General features: G+C 37.6%; 1 protein-coding gene and 1 pseudogene across 1 annotated transcript; one reads left to right on the top strand and one right to left on the bottom strand.

Moving 5' to 3' along the window:
- Positions 1-11,758: 11,758 nt before the first annotated feature.
- On the top strand, positions 11,759-12,697 carry LOC105474195 (olfactory receptor 6C75). The gene has a single exon (XM_011728682.2). The coding sequence runs from the start codon at positions 11,759-11,761 to the stop codon at positions 12,695-12,697; it is 939 nt and encodes a 312-aa protein (XP_011726984.1).
- A 4,289-nt stretch (positions 12,698-16,986) lies between these two features.
- On the bottom strand, positions 16,987-17,791 carry LOC105474194 (large ribosomal subunit protein eL8 pseudogene; annotated as a pseudogene).
- Between the last annotated feature and the right edge of the window lie 232 nt (positions 17,792-18,023).

Here is an 18,023-nt window from a genome sequence, read left to right as displayed (position 1 = left end):
CACCTCTTAAACTCCTTATTCACCCAACTGAACCTCTCTGATTTTAGGTCTATGTCTCAGGATCTCCACTGTGGACATATGTGGGGCAAAATGTGTCTGTGACTCATTAAGCTACTAAATAGATTTCTATAATCAGATTTCCATGGCTATCACACTTTTGAAGCTTTCTTGACTTCAAATATTTTCATATACACAATAGTGAAATAGCACAGTAACACTCAACCATATTATTAAATTAGGAAAGTTCTGTATCACTCCTTGATAACAGTGGCTTCTATGAGGTGAAGTTATTCAAGTATGAGTAGCAGCTTTTGTACTCCCTCAGTCACTGTATTATAGTCTCAGAAATCACAGTCCATTTGTATGCCCTCGAGCAAATTAGGGAAAACTCTCAATGACTCAGTTTCCTTATATGAAAATTAGGAGAAATAATAGTAATTTTCTCAGAGTAGTTGTGAATATTTATTAAAACAACACTTTAAAAAGTGCTTACAAACATGTCTGATACCTTCCAAGCACTTAATAAAGTGTGACTATTACTATTATTATAATGCCAATTTTAATTTAATAGCATACAACCATCCACGTACAATTTACTCAAGGATAAGTCAGCTTTATGCAGCACAAGAGTGTCAATAGAACAACTGCCTTGTATAGTATATTATATGGAATTCCCTTAATCACAACTAAAGCATCCCAGTTGTCTCATCTGTAAATTGAGGATTACAGTAAATTTTAGTTAATTTATTTTTATAAATTATTTAAATTTCTCTTCTGGGTATTACTACTCTAAAAATGTTGTGTATTTGCTCATTTTGCATCTTTCAAATACCTTCAAATAAGCCTATCTATGTGCACAGACTGTAAGCACCACATTTTCTGTGGCAATGTGATTTGGTTCTGCTAATCAGATACATTCATAAAAGAACTTTTAACTCAGTCATCTATATTGCTGATGCAGATCATAGTAAGTGCAGGTGACTCTGAAGCTTGTGGCAATAGTGGTAAATTCCTGAGGAGCCATTCTCATGGAGACTCATGACTTATGCATGAGGCTGTGCTTCTAAGTGCATTAAAGAACTTAAAGAGAGAAAATGTAACTTTAATGTTTCAATTATCTCATATTTTAATGTTTTAATTATCTCATTATTTTAATATTTCAATTATCTCATAACTGCAGAGATGACATAGCCAATAATAAATCCTAAGTTTCCTTAACTATAAAGTTGATTTAATTCACAACGTCTACACCTAGGTAAATGTTAGTGTGTTGACTGTGAAAGAGATGAGATTGAGTATTGGAATGAAAGACTAGTGTCAGAAGATTTCGAGTAACTGAATTTGAAAGTACTACCAGCCTCCTTACCAACACAAGAATCTATATTTCTCTGTCTCATGAAGGTGGCCATGCATTGTTTAGAAACCCTATTATTTGGCCATCTTTCCAGCAATTCATCTGCTTGCAAGATATCCAAATTACAGGGTTTCTAAACCAAATAGGAACAGCTCTGGTCTGCAGCTCCCAGCAAGATGAATGCAGAAGGCAGGTGATTTCTGAATTTCCAACTGAGGCACCCAGTTCATCTCACTGTAACTGGTCGGACAGTGGGAGCAGCTCGCAGAGGGTGAGCCAAAGCAGTGGGAGATGTTGCCTCACCTGGGAAGTGCAAGGGGTTGGGAAATTCTCTCCTCTACTCAAGGGAAGCCATGAGGGACTACGCCATGAGGAATGGTGCACTCCAGCCCAGATACTGCACTTTTCTCATGGTCATCAAAACCCGCAGACGAGAAGATTCCCTCCCATGCCTACCTCACTGGAGCCCTGGGTTTCAAGCACAAAACTGGGTGGCTGTTTGGGCAGACGCTGAGCTAGCTGCAGGAATTTTTTTTTTTCCCCATAACCCAGTGGCACCTGGAACACCAGCGAGACAGAACCAGAAAGGGGCCTGAAGCCAGGGACCCAAGTGGTCTGGCTCAGCCGGTCCCACACCTATACAGTCCAGAAAGCTAAGATACACTGGCTTGAAATTCTCACTGCCGGTACAGCAGTCTGAGGTTGACCTGGGATGCTCTAGCTTGGTGGGGGAGGAGCGTCCGCCATTGCTGAGGCATGAGTAGGCAGTTTTACCCTCACAGTGTAAACAAAGCCACCAGAAAGTTTGAAATGGGTGGAGCCCACTGTAGCTCAACAAGTCCCCTGTGCCCAGACTGCCTCTCTACATTCCTCCTCTCTGAGCAGGGCATTTCTGAAAAAAAGGCAGCAGGCCCAGTTAGGGGCTTATAGATAAACCCTTGATCACCCTGGGGCAGAGCACCTGGGGGAAGGGGTGGCTGTGGGGGCAGCTTCAGCAGACTTAAATGTCCTTGCCTGATGGCTCTAAAGAGAGCAGCAGATCCCCCAGCACGATGCTCAAGCTCTGCTAAGGGTCAGACTACTTCCTCAAGTGGATCCCTGACCCCCATGTAGCCTGACTGGGAGACACCTCCCAGCAGGGGCCGACAGACACCTCATACAGGAGAGCTCTGGCGGGTGCCCCTCTGGGATAAAGCTTCCAGAGGAAGGAACAGGCAGCAATCTTTGCTGTTCACCAGCCTCCACTAGTGATACCCAAGCAAACAGGGTCTGGAGTGGACTCCCAGCAAATTCCAGCAGACCTGCAGCAGAGGGGCCTGACTGTTAGAAGGAAAACTAACAAATGGAAAGGAACAGCATTAACATCAACAAAAAGGACATCCACTCAGAGACCCCCAAAGGTAACCAACATGAAAGATCAAAAGTAGATAAATCCACAAAGATAGGAAGAAACCAGCACAAAAAGGCTGAAAATTCCAAAAACCAGAACACCTCTTCTCCTCCAAAGGATCACAACTCCTCACAAGCAAGGGAAGAAAACTGGATGGAGAATGAGTTTGATGAATTGACAGAGTAGGCTTCAGAGTAGGTGGGTAATAACAAGCTTCTCCGAGCTAATGGAGCATGTTCTACCCCAACACAAGGACGCTCAGAACCTTGAAAAAAGGTAAGATGGATGGCTAACTAGAATAACCTGTTTGGAGAAGAACATAAATAACCTGATGGAGCTGAAAAATACAGCACGAGAACTTCATGAAGTATACACAAGTATCAATAGCCAAATAAATCAAGCAGAAGAAAGGATATCAGAGATTGAAGATGAACTTAACGAAATAAAGTGAGAAGACAAGATTAGAGAAAAAAGAATGAAAAGGAATGAACAAAGCCTCCAAGAAATATGGAACTATGTGAAAAGACCAAATCTACGTTTGATTGGTGTACCTGAAAGTGGCAGGGAGAACCGAACCAAGTTGGAAAACACTCTTCAGGATATTATCCAGGAAAACTTCCCCAACCTAGCAAGACAAGCCAACATCCAAATTTGGGAAATACAGAGACCACTACAAAGACACTCCTCAAGAAGAGCAACCCCAAGACACATAATCATCAGACTCATCAAGGATGAAATGAAGGAAAAAATGTTAACAGCAGCCAGACAGAAAGTTTGGGTTACCCACAAAGGGAAGCCCATCAGACTATCAGTGGATCTCTCTGCAGAAGCCCTACAAGCCAGAAGAGAGTGGGGGCCAATATTCAACATTCTAAACAAAAGAGTTTTCAACCCAGAATTTCATATCCAACTAAACTAAGTTTCATAAGCAAAGGAGAAATAAAATCCTTTACAAAGAAGCAAACACAGAGTTTTGTCACCACCAGACCTGCCTTACAAGAGCTCAATGAAGGAAGCACTAAACATGGAAAGAAACAACTGGTATCAGCCACTGCAAAAACATACCAAATTATAAAGACCATTGATACTACGAAGAAACTGCATCAACTAATGGGCAAACTAACCAGCTAGCATCATAACGACGGGATCAAATTTACACATAACAATATTAACCTTAAATGTAAATGGGCTAAATGCCCCAATTAAAAGACACAGACTGGCAAATTGGATAGAGTCAAGACCCATCAGTGTGCTGTATTCAGGAGACCCATCTCACATGCAAAGACACACATTGGGTCAAAATAAAGCGATGGAGGAATATTTACAAAGAAAATGGAAAGCAAAAAAAAGCAGGGGTTACAATCTTAGTCTCTGATAAAAAAGGCTTTAAACCAACAAAGATAAAAAAAGACAAAGAAGGGCATTACATAATGGTAAAGGGATCAATGCAACAGGAAGAGCTAACTATCCTAAATGTATACAGGAGCACCCATTTTCATAAAGCAAGTTCTTAGAGACCTACAGAAAGACTTAGACTCCCAAACAATAATAGGAGACTTTAACACCCCACTGTCAATATTAGATAGATCAATGAGACAAAATTAACAAGGGTATTCAGGACTTGAACTCAGCTCTGGGCCAAGCAGACCTAATAGACATCTACAGAACTCACCACTCCAAATCAACAGAATATACATTCTTCTCAGTACTACATTGCACTTATTCTAAAATTGACCACATAATTGGAAATAAAACACTCCTTAGCAAATGCAAAAGCATGGAAATTATAACAAACAGTCCACCAGATCACTGTGCAATCAAATTAGAACTCAGGATTAAGAAACTCACTCCAAACCGCACAACTACATGGAAACTGTACAACCTGATCCTAAATGACTACTGGATAAATAATGAAATTAAGGCAGTAATAAAGATGTTCTTTGAAACCAATGAGAACAAAGACAAAATATACCAGAATCCATGGGACACATTTAAAGCAGTGTTTAGAGGGAAATTTATAGAAGTGAATGCCCACAAGAAAAATCAGGGAAGATCTAAAATCAACACCCTAACATCAACATTAAAAGAACTAGAGAAGCAAGAGCAAACAAATTCAAAAGCTAGCATAAGACAAGAAATAACTAAGATCAGAGCAGAACAGAAGGAGAGAGAGAGTGACACGAAAAAACCTTCAAAAAATCAATGAATCCAGGAGGTGTTTTTTTGAAAAGATCAACAAAATTGATAGACTGCTAGCCAGGCTAATAAAGAAGAAAAGAGAAGAATCAAATAGATGCGATAAAAAATGATAAAGGGGATATATCACCACTCTTCCCAAAGAAATATAAACTACCATCAGAGAATACTATAAACACCCCTACACAAATAAACTTGAAAATCTAGAAGAAATGGATCAATTCCTGGACACATACACCCTCCCAAGACTAAACCAGGAAGAAGTTGAATCCCTGAATAGACCAATAACAGGCTCTGAAATTGAGGCAATAATTAACAGACTAACAACCAAAAAAAGTCCAGGACCATACAGATTTACAGCCGAATTCTACCAGAGGTACAAAGAGGAACTGGTATCATTCCTTCTGAAATTATTCCAAGCAATAAAATAGAAGGAATCCTCCCTAACTCATTTTATGAGGCCCGCATCATCCTGATACCAAAACCTGGCAGACATACAACAAAAAAAGAAAATTTCAGGTCAATATCACTGATGAAGATCAATACGAAAATCCTCAACAAAATACTGGCAAACCGAATCCAGCAGCACATCAAAAAGCTTATCCACCATGATCAAATCAGCTTCATCCCTGGGATGCAAGGCTAGTTGAACATATGCAATTCAATAAACTTAATTCATCACCTACACAGAACCAATGACAAAAACCACATGATTATCTCAATAGATGCAGAAAGGCCCTCGACAAAATTCTACAGCCCTTCCAGCAACATGGCACAAGTATACATATGTAACAAACCTGCACGTTATGCACATGTACCCTAGAACTTAAAGTATAATAATAATAAAAAATAAATTAAAAAAATAAAATAAAATATCTACCTTCTAAAAAACAAAAAAAAAAAACTCTCAATAAACTAGGTATTGATGGGCTGTATCTCAAAATAATAAGAGCTGTTTATGACAAACCCACTGCCAATATCACACTGAATGGGCAAAAACTGGAAACATCGTCTTTGAAAACTGGCACAAGTTTCTCTCTCACCATTGCTTTTCAACATGGTATTGAAAGTTCTGGATAGGGTAATCAGGCAAGAGAAAAAAATAAAGTGTATTCAGATAGGAAAAGAGGAAGTCAAGTTGTCTCTATTTGCAGATGACATGATTGTATATTTAGAAAACTCCACTGTCTCGCCCAAAATCTCCTTAAACTGATTAGCAACTTCAGCAAAGTCTGAGGATACAAAATCAATGTGTAAAAATCACAAGCATTTCTATACACCAATAACAGACAAACAGAGAGCCAAATTGGGAGTGAATTCCCATTCACAATTATTAAAAAGAATAAAATGCATAGGAATACAACGTACAAGGGATGTGAAGGACTTCTTCAAGGAGAACTACAAACCATTTCTCAAGGAAATAAGAGAGGACACAAACCAATTGGAAAATATTCCATCCATGCTCATGGATAAGAAGAATCAACATCGTGAAAATGGCCATACTGCCCAAAGTAATTTATAGATTCAATGCTATCCCCATCAAGCTACCACTGAATTTCTTCACAGAGTTGGAAAAAACTACTTTAAATTTCATATGGAACCAAAAAAGAGCCCACATAGCCAAGACAATCCTAAGCAAAAAGAACAAAGCTGCAGGCATCACACTACCTGACTTCAAACTATACTACAAGGCTACAGTAACCAAAACAGCATGATACCGGTACCAAAACAGATATATAGAACAATGGAACAGAATAGGGGCCTCAGAAATAATGCCACACATCTAGTCATCTGATCTTTGACAAACCTGACAAAAACAAGCAAAGGGAAAAGGATGCACAATTTAATAGTGTTGGGAAAGCTGGCTAGCAATATGCGGAACACTGAAACTGGTTCCCTTCCTCACACATTATACAAAAATTAACTAAAGATGAATTAAAGATTTAAACATAAGACATAAAACCATAAAAACCCTAGAAGAAAACCTAGGCAATACCATTCCGGACATAGGCATGGGCAAAGACTTCATGATTTAAAACACCAAAAGCAATGATAACAAAAGCCAAAATAGACAAATGGAATCTAATGAAACTAAAGAGCTTCTGCACAGAATAAAAAAAAAACAAACTATCATCACAGTGAACAGGCAACCTACAGAATGGGAGAAAATTTTTGCAATCTATCCATGTGATAAAGAGCTAATATCCAGAATCTACAAAGATCTTAAATAAATGTACCAGAAATAAACAAACAACTCCATCAAAACATGGGTGAAGGATATGAACAGACACTTCTAAAAAGAAGACATTCATGCATCCAACAAACATATGAATGATCATTAGAGAAATGCAAATCAAAATCACAATGAGATATCATCTCACTCCAGTTAGAACGGCAATCATTAAAAAGTCAGGAGACAACAGATGCTGCAGAGGATGTAGAGAAATAGGAATGCTCTTACACTGTTGGTGGGAGTGTAAACTAGTTCAACCATTGTGGAAGACAGTGTGGTGATTCCTAAAGGCTCTAGAACCAGAAATACCATTTGACCCTGCAATCCCATTACTGCGTATATACCCAAAAGATTATAAATCATTCTACTATAAAGACATATGCACACGTATGTTTATTGCAAAACTGTTCACAATAGTAAAGACTTGGAACCAACCCAAACGACCATCAATGATAGACTGGATAAAGAAAATGTGGCACATATACACCATGGAATACTATGCAGCCATTAAAAAGGATGAGTTCATACTCTTTGCAGGGACATGGATGAAGCTGGAAACCATCATTCTCAGCAAACTAACACAGAAACAGAATATCAAACACCACATGTTCTCACGCATAAGTGGGAGTTGAACAATGAGAGCACACGGACACAAGGAGAGGAACATCACACATCAGGACCTGTCAGGGGGTGTGGGGGACTAGGGGAGGGATAGCATTAGTAGAAATACCCAATGTAGATGACAGGTTGATGGGTGCAGCAAACCACCATGTCACGTGTACACCTATGTAAAAAACCTGCATATTCTGCATATGTACCCCAAACTTAAAGTATAATAAAAAAAGATAGAAAAAGTGGGCAAAAGACAAAACATTTTATTTTTTTAACTGGCAAAATTGTCCATATTTATAGGTTACATAGTGATGGTTTGATAATATAATGTGTAGTGATGAGATCAGAGTAGTTAGAAAATTTGTCATTTCAGGCATTTATAATTTCTTTATGTTGGGAACACTTGTTTGTTTATTTATTTTTTAGAGACTGGGTCTCACTTTGTTACACAGGCTGGAGTGCAGTGGCGTGATCACAGCTCAATGTAACCTTGCACTCCTGGGCTCAGGCAGTCCTTCTGCCTCAGCTGCCTGAGTAGCTGGAACTACAGGTGTGCACCACCACATCTGGCTAATTTTTAAAAAAAATGTTTTCAGAGACAGAGTCTCACAATATTGCTCAGGTTGGTCTCAAACTCCTGGCCTCAAGGGATCTGCCTGCCTCTGCCTGCTGAGTTTCTGGGATTACAGGTGCAAACCACCATACCTGACTGCATTGGAAACATTCAATATCCTCTTTCTAGCTATTTGAAACTGTATAGTGTATTATCATTAACTATAGCTGTCCTATCATTGTATAGAACACTAGAGCTTATTCCTCTTATCTAGCTGTAATTTTCTTGAGATATGAAAATCCAGGGGAAGCAGCAGTGACAGAGGCAATGGGTAAAACTGGAAGCAGCAGCTCCTGTGGGAACAGGTTCAAGATATCCTCTGCCAGGTCAGACTCCTGGACAAGGAGCACAGCAGGAAGAACTCAAAGGACCTGTGAGGATGCATGAAGTTAGCACCCCCAGGAAATTCATAAGTTACCCAAGGACGTTAAAGGAGACTACATTCCTATCTGGGGACATGGACATTTGAAGTCTTTAAGTGTTTTTTAATGAAGATGCAACCTTATTTTATACTTACCAAAAAATGTAGAATTTTCACACTTTTCTGCAAGAAGTAAAAATCATGCAAAGAGCTCTTTATCATCTCTGCGTTCTCACAACCTAAGGCAGAGCCCAACACTTTAAAAGCTTTAAAAGGTAAATATTGAATGAATAAATGGTAGTGATTATAATCACAATCTGGTTTTCTATGCTATCAGTGAATGGAAAAATTTAAAACCTTAAACACAAGTCTGACATCTTTTATGATGTGGAATAATGGAGACCACTGGCCTGTTCTAAAACATCAGAATGAATTCTTAACATTTCCCTAAAATAGAGAATCAAATCACTAACAATTTAGTAGTTGACCATTTAAAGACTACGAATCTTTTTTACTTCATTATTTATTTTCTTCTATTACTGCAGTTTTGGATTATTATAAAAAAGTAAATTTTTCTATATATTTTTCTGCTCTAATTTCAGGCTTCTGTATCACCTAAATATTTTATTCTATATTGTATACCAATTTGGACTATTATTTAGTGATTGGTGTCATGAGAACACCAATCTTCATGGTACCTTTTCTTTATTCATTTAACTAATCCCCCGAGTCCATCGTAAACAGAGCAGATAAAATCATGACTAGCTTGAATAACATTGCTTCTGCACAGAAGATCATTTCTTCTTACCTTTCAAGCTTGGAAAGACACTATATTAGCCTTCATTTCAACTAAAATTTATAGCAAGATAATACTTTTTAAAGTGGCAATAGGTAGGATATCCTAAGATCTCAGATCCTTGGTGAAATTTGGGTTGATGTATAAAAATGTATTTATGTATGCCCTTCTTGTAAACGTTACAGAGAAGCTCTTGAAATTGTTCTTTATTATCAATATTTTGGATATTTTGTTACAAATACAAGATGATAGAGGAAAAATAGATTGCAAAAGCTCTTGAAAAATCCAACAGCATTTATGTTTCAGCAATGAATAAACCTTTTGAAATAAGATACACTAAACCATTCATATTTACCATAAAAGTAAGTATGTTTTTTCAGGAATATAATTTTTGCTTTAATGGCTTATATTTATGTTTTATATAAATTCAGTTATTCACATTACATATAAGTCAAATTAAACCACACAATTTAAATGAAATAGATAAAGAAAAGATAATGTAAAGAATATGATACTCTTCTGTCCACTAAACACTTCTATAGACCATTATCAGGGACATTTCTCTGATAAATTTCTCTGAGTAAAGACAACTGAGTCAATTATAAAAAGTAGATTATAAAAATTTGAATGAGGGTGGAGAAAGAGATCCTTTCTTTTTTTCTTTTCTTTTGAATAAGCGTCTCTTTCTCCACCCTCATTCAAAAGAAAAAGAACAGAACAGATAAAGAGAAAAATAACAATAAAAAATTTTCAAAGACTACCATAGTAAGCTGGCTATGAATTCTCATGAGCTTCATTTGAAAAAGTCTTAATCTCAGAAGTTTTAGTTTCTTTTTTCTTGTTTTCAGGGAATATACTGAAACATTTAGAAGACAGAGATTTATTCTGAAATATGTAAAAATATAATGAAGGAAATATAGAAATAATTGATTTATAAGGTAACAACAGAGTTTTTAAAATGTATTTGGTGTCTATATAGTACAAAACCATTTTTCTCTAAAAGCAAAAAGCAACAATGAGGTTTTCTAAAGGTGTGTGTGTGTGTGTGTGTGTGTGTGTGTGTGTGTGTGTGTGTGTGTGTGTTTTGAGACAGAGTCTCCCTCTATTGCCCAGGCTGGAGTGCAATGGCACAATCTCGGCTCACTGCAACCTCCACCTCCTGGGTTCAAGCAATTCTCCTGCCTCAGCCTCTGGAGTAGCTGAGACTACAGGCGTGCGTCACCATACCCAGGTAATTTTTTTTGTATTTTTAGTAAAGATGAGGTTTCACCATATTGGCCAGGCTGTTCTCGGACTCCTGACCTCAGGTGATCCATCTGCCTCAGTCTCCCAAAGTTCTGGGATTACAGGCATGAGCCATTGCATCCGGCCTAAAGTTAATTTTTTTTTAACATTTAGTTTCTTTTCCTTTTTTATTTATTATTATTATTTTTTTTTTGAGGTGGAATTTCACTCTTATTGCCCAGGCTGGAGTGCAATGGTGCAATCTCAGCTCACTGCAACCTCTACCTCCCGGGTTCAAGCAATTCTCCTGCCTCAACCTCCCGAGTAGCTGGGATTAAAGGCCCCTGCCACCACACTCCACTAATCTTTTGTATTTTTAGTAGAGACAAAGTTTCACTATGTTGGCCAGGCTGGTCTCAAACTCCTGACTTCAGGTGATCCATCTGCCTTAGCCTCCCAAAGCAGTGGGATTACAGGCATGAGCCACTGCACCCAGCCTACAGTTAATTTCATTGTGTATACGTAAGGTATATAACATAATCTTTCTATATGTGTATATACAGAGAAAGGATTACTACGTCCAAGCAAAATTATTCTATCCATCGCATCCCATAGTTATCTTATGCAATACATTATTAACTGTAGCCTTTGTGCTGTACATTAGCTCTCTAGATTTATTTATCACACATAGCTACAAGTTTAAACCCTTTGAAGACATTGAATATATACATATGTATTAAATAGATAGATGCATAGGTGGATAACTAGATACAATGGAATGTTATCCAGTCTCATAAAAGAAGGAGATACTGCCACACTGCCATTTGTGACATCATGGATGAACCTGGAAGGCATTATGGTAAATAGAAAAAGCCAGACAGAAAAAAAATACTAATTTTCTTTACTGGTGTCATAGCTTTCTGGTTTCTTCACCTATTTTACAGCTAAAATACAGAATACTTTTCTAAAGAAAAAAATAATGAGAAATTCCACAGCAGTAACAGACTTTATTCTTCTTGGATTGACAAGTGACCCACAGTGGCAGGTTGTACTTTTCATATTTCTTCTTGTTACCTACATGTTAAGTGTGACTGGGAACCTGATCATTATCACCCTCACACTTTCAGATCCCCATCTACAGACTCCCATGTATTTCTTCCTTCAGAACTTCTCATTCCTGGAAATTTCATTCACGTCTGTCTGCATTCCCAGATTCCTTGTCACCGTTGTGACAGGAGACAGAACCATTTCTTATAATGGGTGTGTGGCTCAGCTATTTTTTTTCATCTTCTTGGGGGTGACAGAATTTTACCTTCTGGCTGCCATGTCCTATGACCGCTGCATGGCCATCTGCAAACCTCTTCGTTACACAACCATCATGAACACCAGAGTTTGTATCCTTCTTGTCTTTAGCTCCTGGCTTGCAGGGTTTCTGATAATCTTTCCACCAGTAATGCTTCTGCTGCAGTTGGATTTCTGTGCCTCCAATGTAATTGATCATTTTATCTGTGACTCCTCTCCAGTGCTGCAGCTTTCTTGCACAAACACTCACTTTCTAGAATTCATGGCATTTTTTTTAGCTGTGGTAACATTGATGGTCACCTTGACATTAGTTATTCTCTCCTACACAAACATCATCTGGACAATTCTGAAAATTCCTTCTATGAGTCAAAGGAAAAAAGCCTTTTCCACTTGCTCCTCGCATATGATAGTTGTCTCCATCTCTTACGGTAGCTGCATCTTCATGTACATTAAGACTTCTGCCAGAGAAAGGGTGACTTTCAGCAAAGGAGTAGCTGTGCTCAATACCTCAGTGGCTCCTCTCTTGAATCCCTTCATATACACACTGAGAAATCAGCAAGTTAAGCAAGCCTTAAATAGCTTGGTCCAGAAGATGATCTTTTCTTTAAATAAATGAATGTGATTATGTAAAAAATGTACACCTAAAGGCAAAGCTGAATGAAAAACTCTCTACCCTTCTCTATATAAACTCTTTCTAAACACCTTATTTCACTCTTTTGGTTAGACGTAGTTACATATCATCAACACTTCTTTATGTAATTGGCCTAAAAGCCAAGATTTAACTCTTTTAAAAAAACTGTATAGAAAGTGTTTGGTCTCTCACCTATGTAACTAAATTTTAGGTAAATTAATAATCACTATTGTTTATTATATAAAGGCAAAATAGATTATGAATTCATTCATAAAAGAGAGAGCTATAAATTTAAAACTTACTAAAAACCACATTCAACTATGAAATTAATTTTATGTGAAATATATAAACTATGTATCTTAATTAATATATCTAAAATTTTTTCTTCAGTGTAACCAGGAAAAACATGTTATAAAACTAAAAGCATTATTAAAATGTTTCCTTGTATTTGTCAATGAAATGTCGTTAAAATGTGTGTAAACATTAAATAGAAGTGTAAGACAAACGTGCAGATATTATCTCTGTCGTTTGAATTAAGGTTGTATTATTTTTTGTCTTAGCTTCCCTAGAAAAAAAAGCAAAGCATAATCAAAGAGTTGATATTATTTATGTTCTATTTTTCTTTGGTGATTGTTCCTTAAAAATAGGTTACTTAACAGAGAACTTTTCTGTTTCTGCCAATATTTTAAACGAAAAACTATGGTCTATAAAGGCAAGTCATATTTGTGTTCAGATTCCTTAAACTTATACAAAATTGCCTTTCAACTGATATGAAGAAAATGACAAAGTAAGGTCTACAATGGTGTGATACTGCCTTTTTATAAGGTATTTGGCTAATGATGACATGTGAATTATTAATGTCTTGGATTTTCCTTTATTAGTAAACCCATAATATTTTCTTTATCTTTCCATTGTCTCTTTCACAGAAGGTTTCACTCCCTTCACCTATACCCAAGAAAATGACTTTTAGAGGTATTTGAGAACTGTAAAAAATGTGTTCAAGCCCAGTTCCTATAGTTAATGAGTCCCTCAACTCCCATGTGTCAGTAAGAAAACTGGTTGTCAAATCCAGCAGCACATCAAAAAGATAATTCATCACGATTAAGTGGGCTTTATAACTGGATGCAAGGATGGTTCAACATACACAAATCGATAAATGTGATTCACCACTTAAACAGAATCTTAAACAGAATTAAAAATAAAAACCATATGATCATCTCAATAGACACAGAAAAAGTAGTCAATAAATCCAACATCTCTTCATGACAAAAACACTCAACAAACTACTCATTGAAGCAACATAGCCCAAAACAATAACAGCCATCTATGACAGACCCACAGCCAATATCATACTAAACCAGCAAAAGTTGTATGCATTCCCCCTAAGAACTGGAATAAGACAAGGATGTCCCCTCTCAGCACTCCTATTCAACATAATACTGGAAGCCCTAGCCAGAGCAATCAGGCAAGAGAGAGAAATGAAAGGCATCCAAATAGGAAAAGAGGAAGTCAAATGATCTCTGTTTACTGAAAATATAATTCTGTACCTAGAAAACTTTAAAGATTCCTCAAAAAGACTCCTAGACCTGATAAATGACTTGAGTAAAATTTCAGAATATAAAATCAACATAGAAAAGTCAGTAGCATTTCTATACACCAGTAACATTCAAACTGAGAACCAAATCAAAAATGCAATCTTGGCTGGGTGTGGTGGCTCATGCCCGAAATCTCAGCACTTTGGGAGGCCAAGCTGGGAGGATTGCTTGAGCCCAGAAGTTTAAGACCAGCCTTGGCAACATAGTGAGAGCCTGTCTGCACACAAAAAAATTTAAAAATTAGCTCAGCATGGTGGCACACATCTGTGGTCCCAGCTACTCAAGAAGATGAGGTGCGGGAATTGCTTCGACCTTGGAGGTTGAGGCTGCAGTGAGCTCTCATCATGCTACTGCACTCCACCCTGGACAACAGAGTGAGATCCTGTCTCAAAAAAATAAATAAATAAAAATTGTCCAAACATGGTGGCTCACGCCTGTAATCCCAGCACTTTGAGAGGCTGAGGCTGGTGGATCACTTGAGGCTAGAAGTTTGAGACCAGCCTGGACAACATAGCAAGACCCTATCTCTATTTTAAAATAATAATAAAAAAAGATGCCTGTAATTCCAGCACTTCGGGAGGCTGAGGCAGGCAAATTACTAGAGTACAAGAGTTCAAGACAAGTCTGAGCAACATGGTAAAACCCCAACTCTACAAAAAATACAAAAATTAGCTGGGCATGCTGGCATGCACCTGTAGTCCCAGCTACTTAAGAGGCTGAGGTGGGAGGATCGCTTGAGCACAAGAGGTGGAGGCTACAGTGAGCCAAGATCGCACCTCTGCACTCCAGACTGGGCGACAGAGCGAGACTCTATCTCGATAAAATAAAACAAAATAAAAAAGTTATTTTAAAATTTCTAAAACAAGAAGAGAAAATTGGTTGTCTTGGAATAGTAGCTGTGAATCTGACTAGACACAGGATAAATGGATTGTAGTTTGGTTCCTTGGTTTTCAGCTTCATCTGGTATACAGGTGAATGTAAAGAGCTCTACAGGTTTTCTAAGTCTGTAACAGATACTTTTTTTTATAGATGTGAGCATCCTTCAGCACTTGTCTATTTCTTACCATTGTGTTTTATGGAATGGCATACTTTTTTTTTCAAACAGATTCTAATATCATCACAAAATGAAAATTACATGATAATGATTACATAATTATTTGATTATGAATTCTTTATTGTGGCAATTTGTAAAGAAATGAGACATTGTGGGTTGGGTGCGTTGGCTCACACCTGTAATCCCAGCACTTTGGGAGGCGGAGGCAGGTGGATCACGAGGTCAGGAGATGGAGACCATCCTAACCATCCTAGCTAACACAGCAAAACCCAGTCTCTACTAAAAATAAAAAATAAAATAAATAAAAATAAATAAAAAATTGCCGGACCTGGTGGCAGGCGCCTGTAGTCCCAGCTACTCTGGAGGCCCAGGCAGGAGAATGGCGTGAACCCCGGAGGCGGAGCTTGCAGTGAGCCTGGGCGACAGAGCGAGACTCCGTCTCAAAAAAAAAAAAAAAAAAAGAGACATTGAAAGTTTGCTTTTATTAAGATTACAACAAGTAAGCAGAAATGCAAAAGGGAAAATCAGGAGTGTGGAAACAACATACAAACGTTAACTAAGTTAAGATGAAGTGTATGTACATATATAATCTACATGATAGATAGATAAAGAGAGATAGAGTGAAAGAGAGGGAAAGAAGAGAGAAACTGGAAAATTAGAGAGTCAGGGAAAGTAGATTTTCTTAATCAACAAAAATTTTTCTGAAGAAGTTGATTCCAATGTTCAATAAATGTAAACCCATGAAAATCACTATGAATGTTTCCTACAGTAGTAGTATCATGCTGTAAGGTGAAATATTATTCACTATTATTTATTATGTATTTTTATGTAAATATTTTATACATAAAATAGGTCAGGCATTTAGAGGTTTTTTATTAACAATTTATACTCGTATTTAATGTTCATACTGTACTATTTCAAAAAATACTTTCCACAATGTGAAAAATTACATTTGTATAATGCTTACAGAAAATATGTCTGGGTCATAACCATTTTTAAATTACATGGCAATTATTGTCACTATTGTTTTGAAGTTATAGAAATCATAAATAATTATTAAATTTCATTGGTAAAAAATCATCTTGGAAATTGATTCTAGCAAATAAATGGTTGTTAAGAATGAAAATGTCAATATTACTGTAATTGGCAACTTCATTAATTCATATTCTCTTGGAACATTACTCAAGTCTTAGATATTAAAAATGCTCTCAACAGAGTAATAATCATTCATAAATCACTGATTCTCTTGGGATCAAAATAACAGATAGTTATTGATAAATAAAAATGTTATAATCATTAATCACAAAAGTGATCATAAAATCTAAGTAAAATCATACAATCAGACAATTTTAGTAAATGCTTTACTGTTTGGTGTATATATATATATATATATATACACACACACACACACACACTCAGAAGGAAAGGTAAATTAAATTAATAGATAATTAGGATAGAAAAATAGGACACCAGTAATTTTTATCTTGCATGACATTCCTGTCTTGATTTTAATTTGAATTTAATCAAGTACAGATGCTTGTACTTAGTTAAATTTCTTTTTTTTTTTTTGAAGGAAAATTTGTATTTTAATTATTTTTATGTACAGAAAACTCAGCAGTGTACATTTAACCCAGTTTAGTGGCAAGTTCTTTAGCCTTTGCCTTTTGGAGCTTGGCGATACAAGCCACGGACTTGGGACCCAGGACATTGCCGCCCCAGTGACGGCGGATCTCATCGTATCTGTCGTTGGAATTGGTCCTGATAGCTTCCACCAGCTTAGCCAAAGCGCTTTTGTCTTCAGAGTTCACCTGTGTGAAGGCGACAGTGGTGCAGGTCTTCCTGTGGACGAGATAGCCCAGTCTGGCCTTCCCTTTGATAATGCAGTAAGAGACCCCCATTTTACCACACAGGGCAGGCAAGAAGACAACCAGCTCGATGGGATCCATGTCGTGTGCAATCACCACCAGCTGAGCTTTCTTGTTCTCCACCAAGGTGGTGACGGTGTTAACTCCTGCTCGAAGGACAGGTGGTCTCTTAATGGGGACGTCCCCTTTGCCAGCAGCTTTCTTCTGGGCCCGGGCCAACAGCCTCTGCTTCTTCTCTTGCTTTGTCTCTGGTCTGTACTTGTGGGCCAGCTTAAGCAGCTGAGTAGCTGTCTGGCGGTCCAGGGCCTGGGTGAACTGGTTAATAGCAGGAGGCACTTTCAGCCGCTTATAGAGGATGGCTCTCTGCCACTGCAACCTGATATAGCGAGGCCATTTCACAAAGCGGGTGAGGTCTCTTTTGGGCTGGATGTCCTGTCCAATGCCAAAATTCTTAGGTCTTTTCTCAAACAGGAGATTCACTACTTTCTTGGCCTCCTGCTTTTTCATGACAGCAGGGGCCGGAGCCACCTTCTTTCCCTTGGCCTTCTTTCCTTTCGGCATCTTGGGCGGCAGGAGGAGAGAGCAGTTAAATTTCTTTAAGTAAGGCTAGAGTAAATGTCTTAACATTTTTCTGATATTCCACATAATCATGTTTTTATAAAAGACAAACCATGTTTATCATTTGTTCAAAAACAACATTGTAACTCAGGAATGGTGGTGGTGTTTTCTACTTGTTTGAAACTACTTTTGGTATTATCTCTACGCCTTCCTAAAACTTCAGATACTTTCTTTGTGTC

The sequence above is a fragment of the Macaca nemestrina genome, chromosome 10 (assembly GCF_043159975.1).
Source record: "Macaca nemestrina isolate mMacNem1 chromosome 10, mMacNem.hap1, whole genome shotgun sequence".
Classification (NCBI taxonomy): domain Eukaryota; kingdom Metazoa; phylum Chordata; class Mammalia; order Primates; family Cercopithecidae; genus Macaca; species Macaca nemestrina.
Note: the sequence above shows the minus strand (reverse complement) of the source record. Positions and strands in the feature narration are given on the sequence as shown.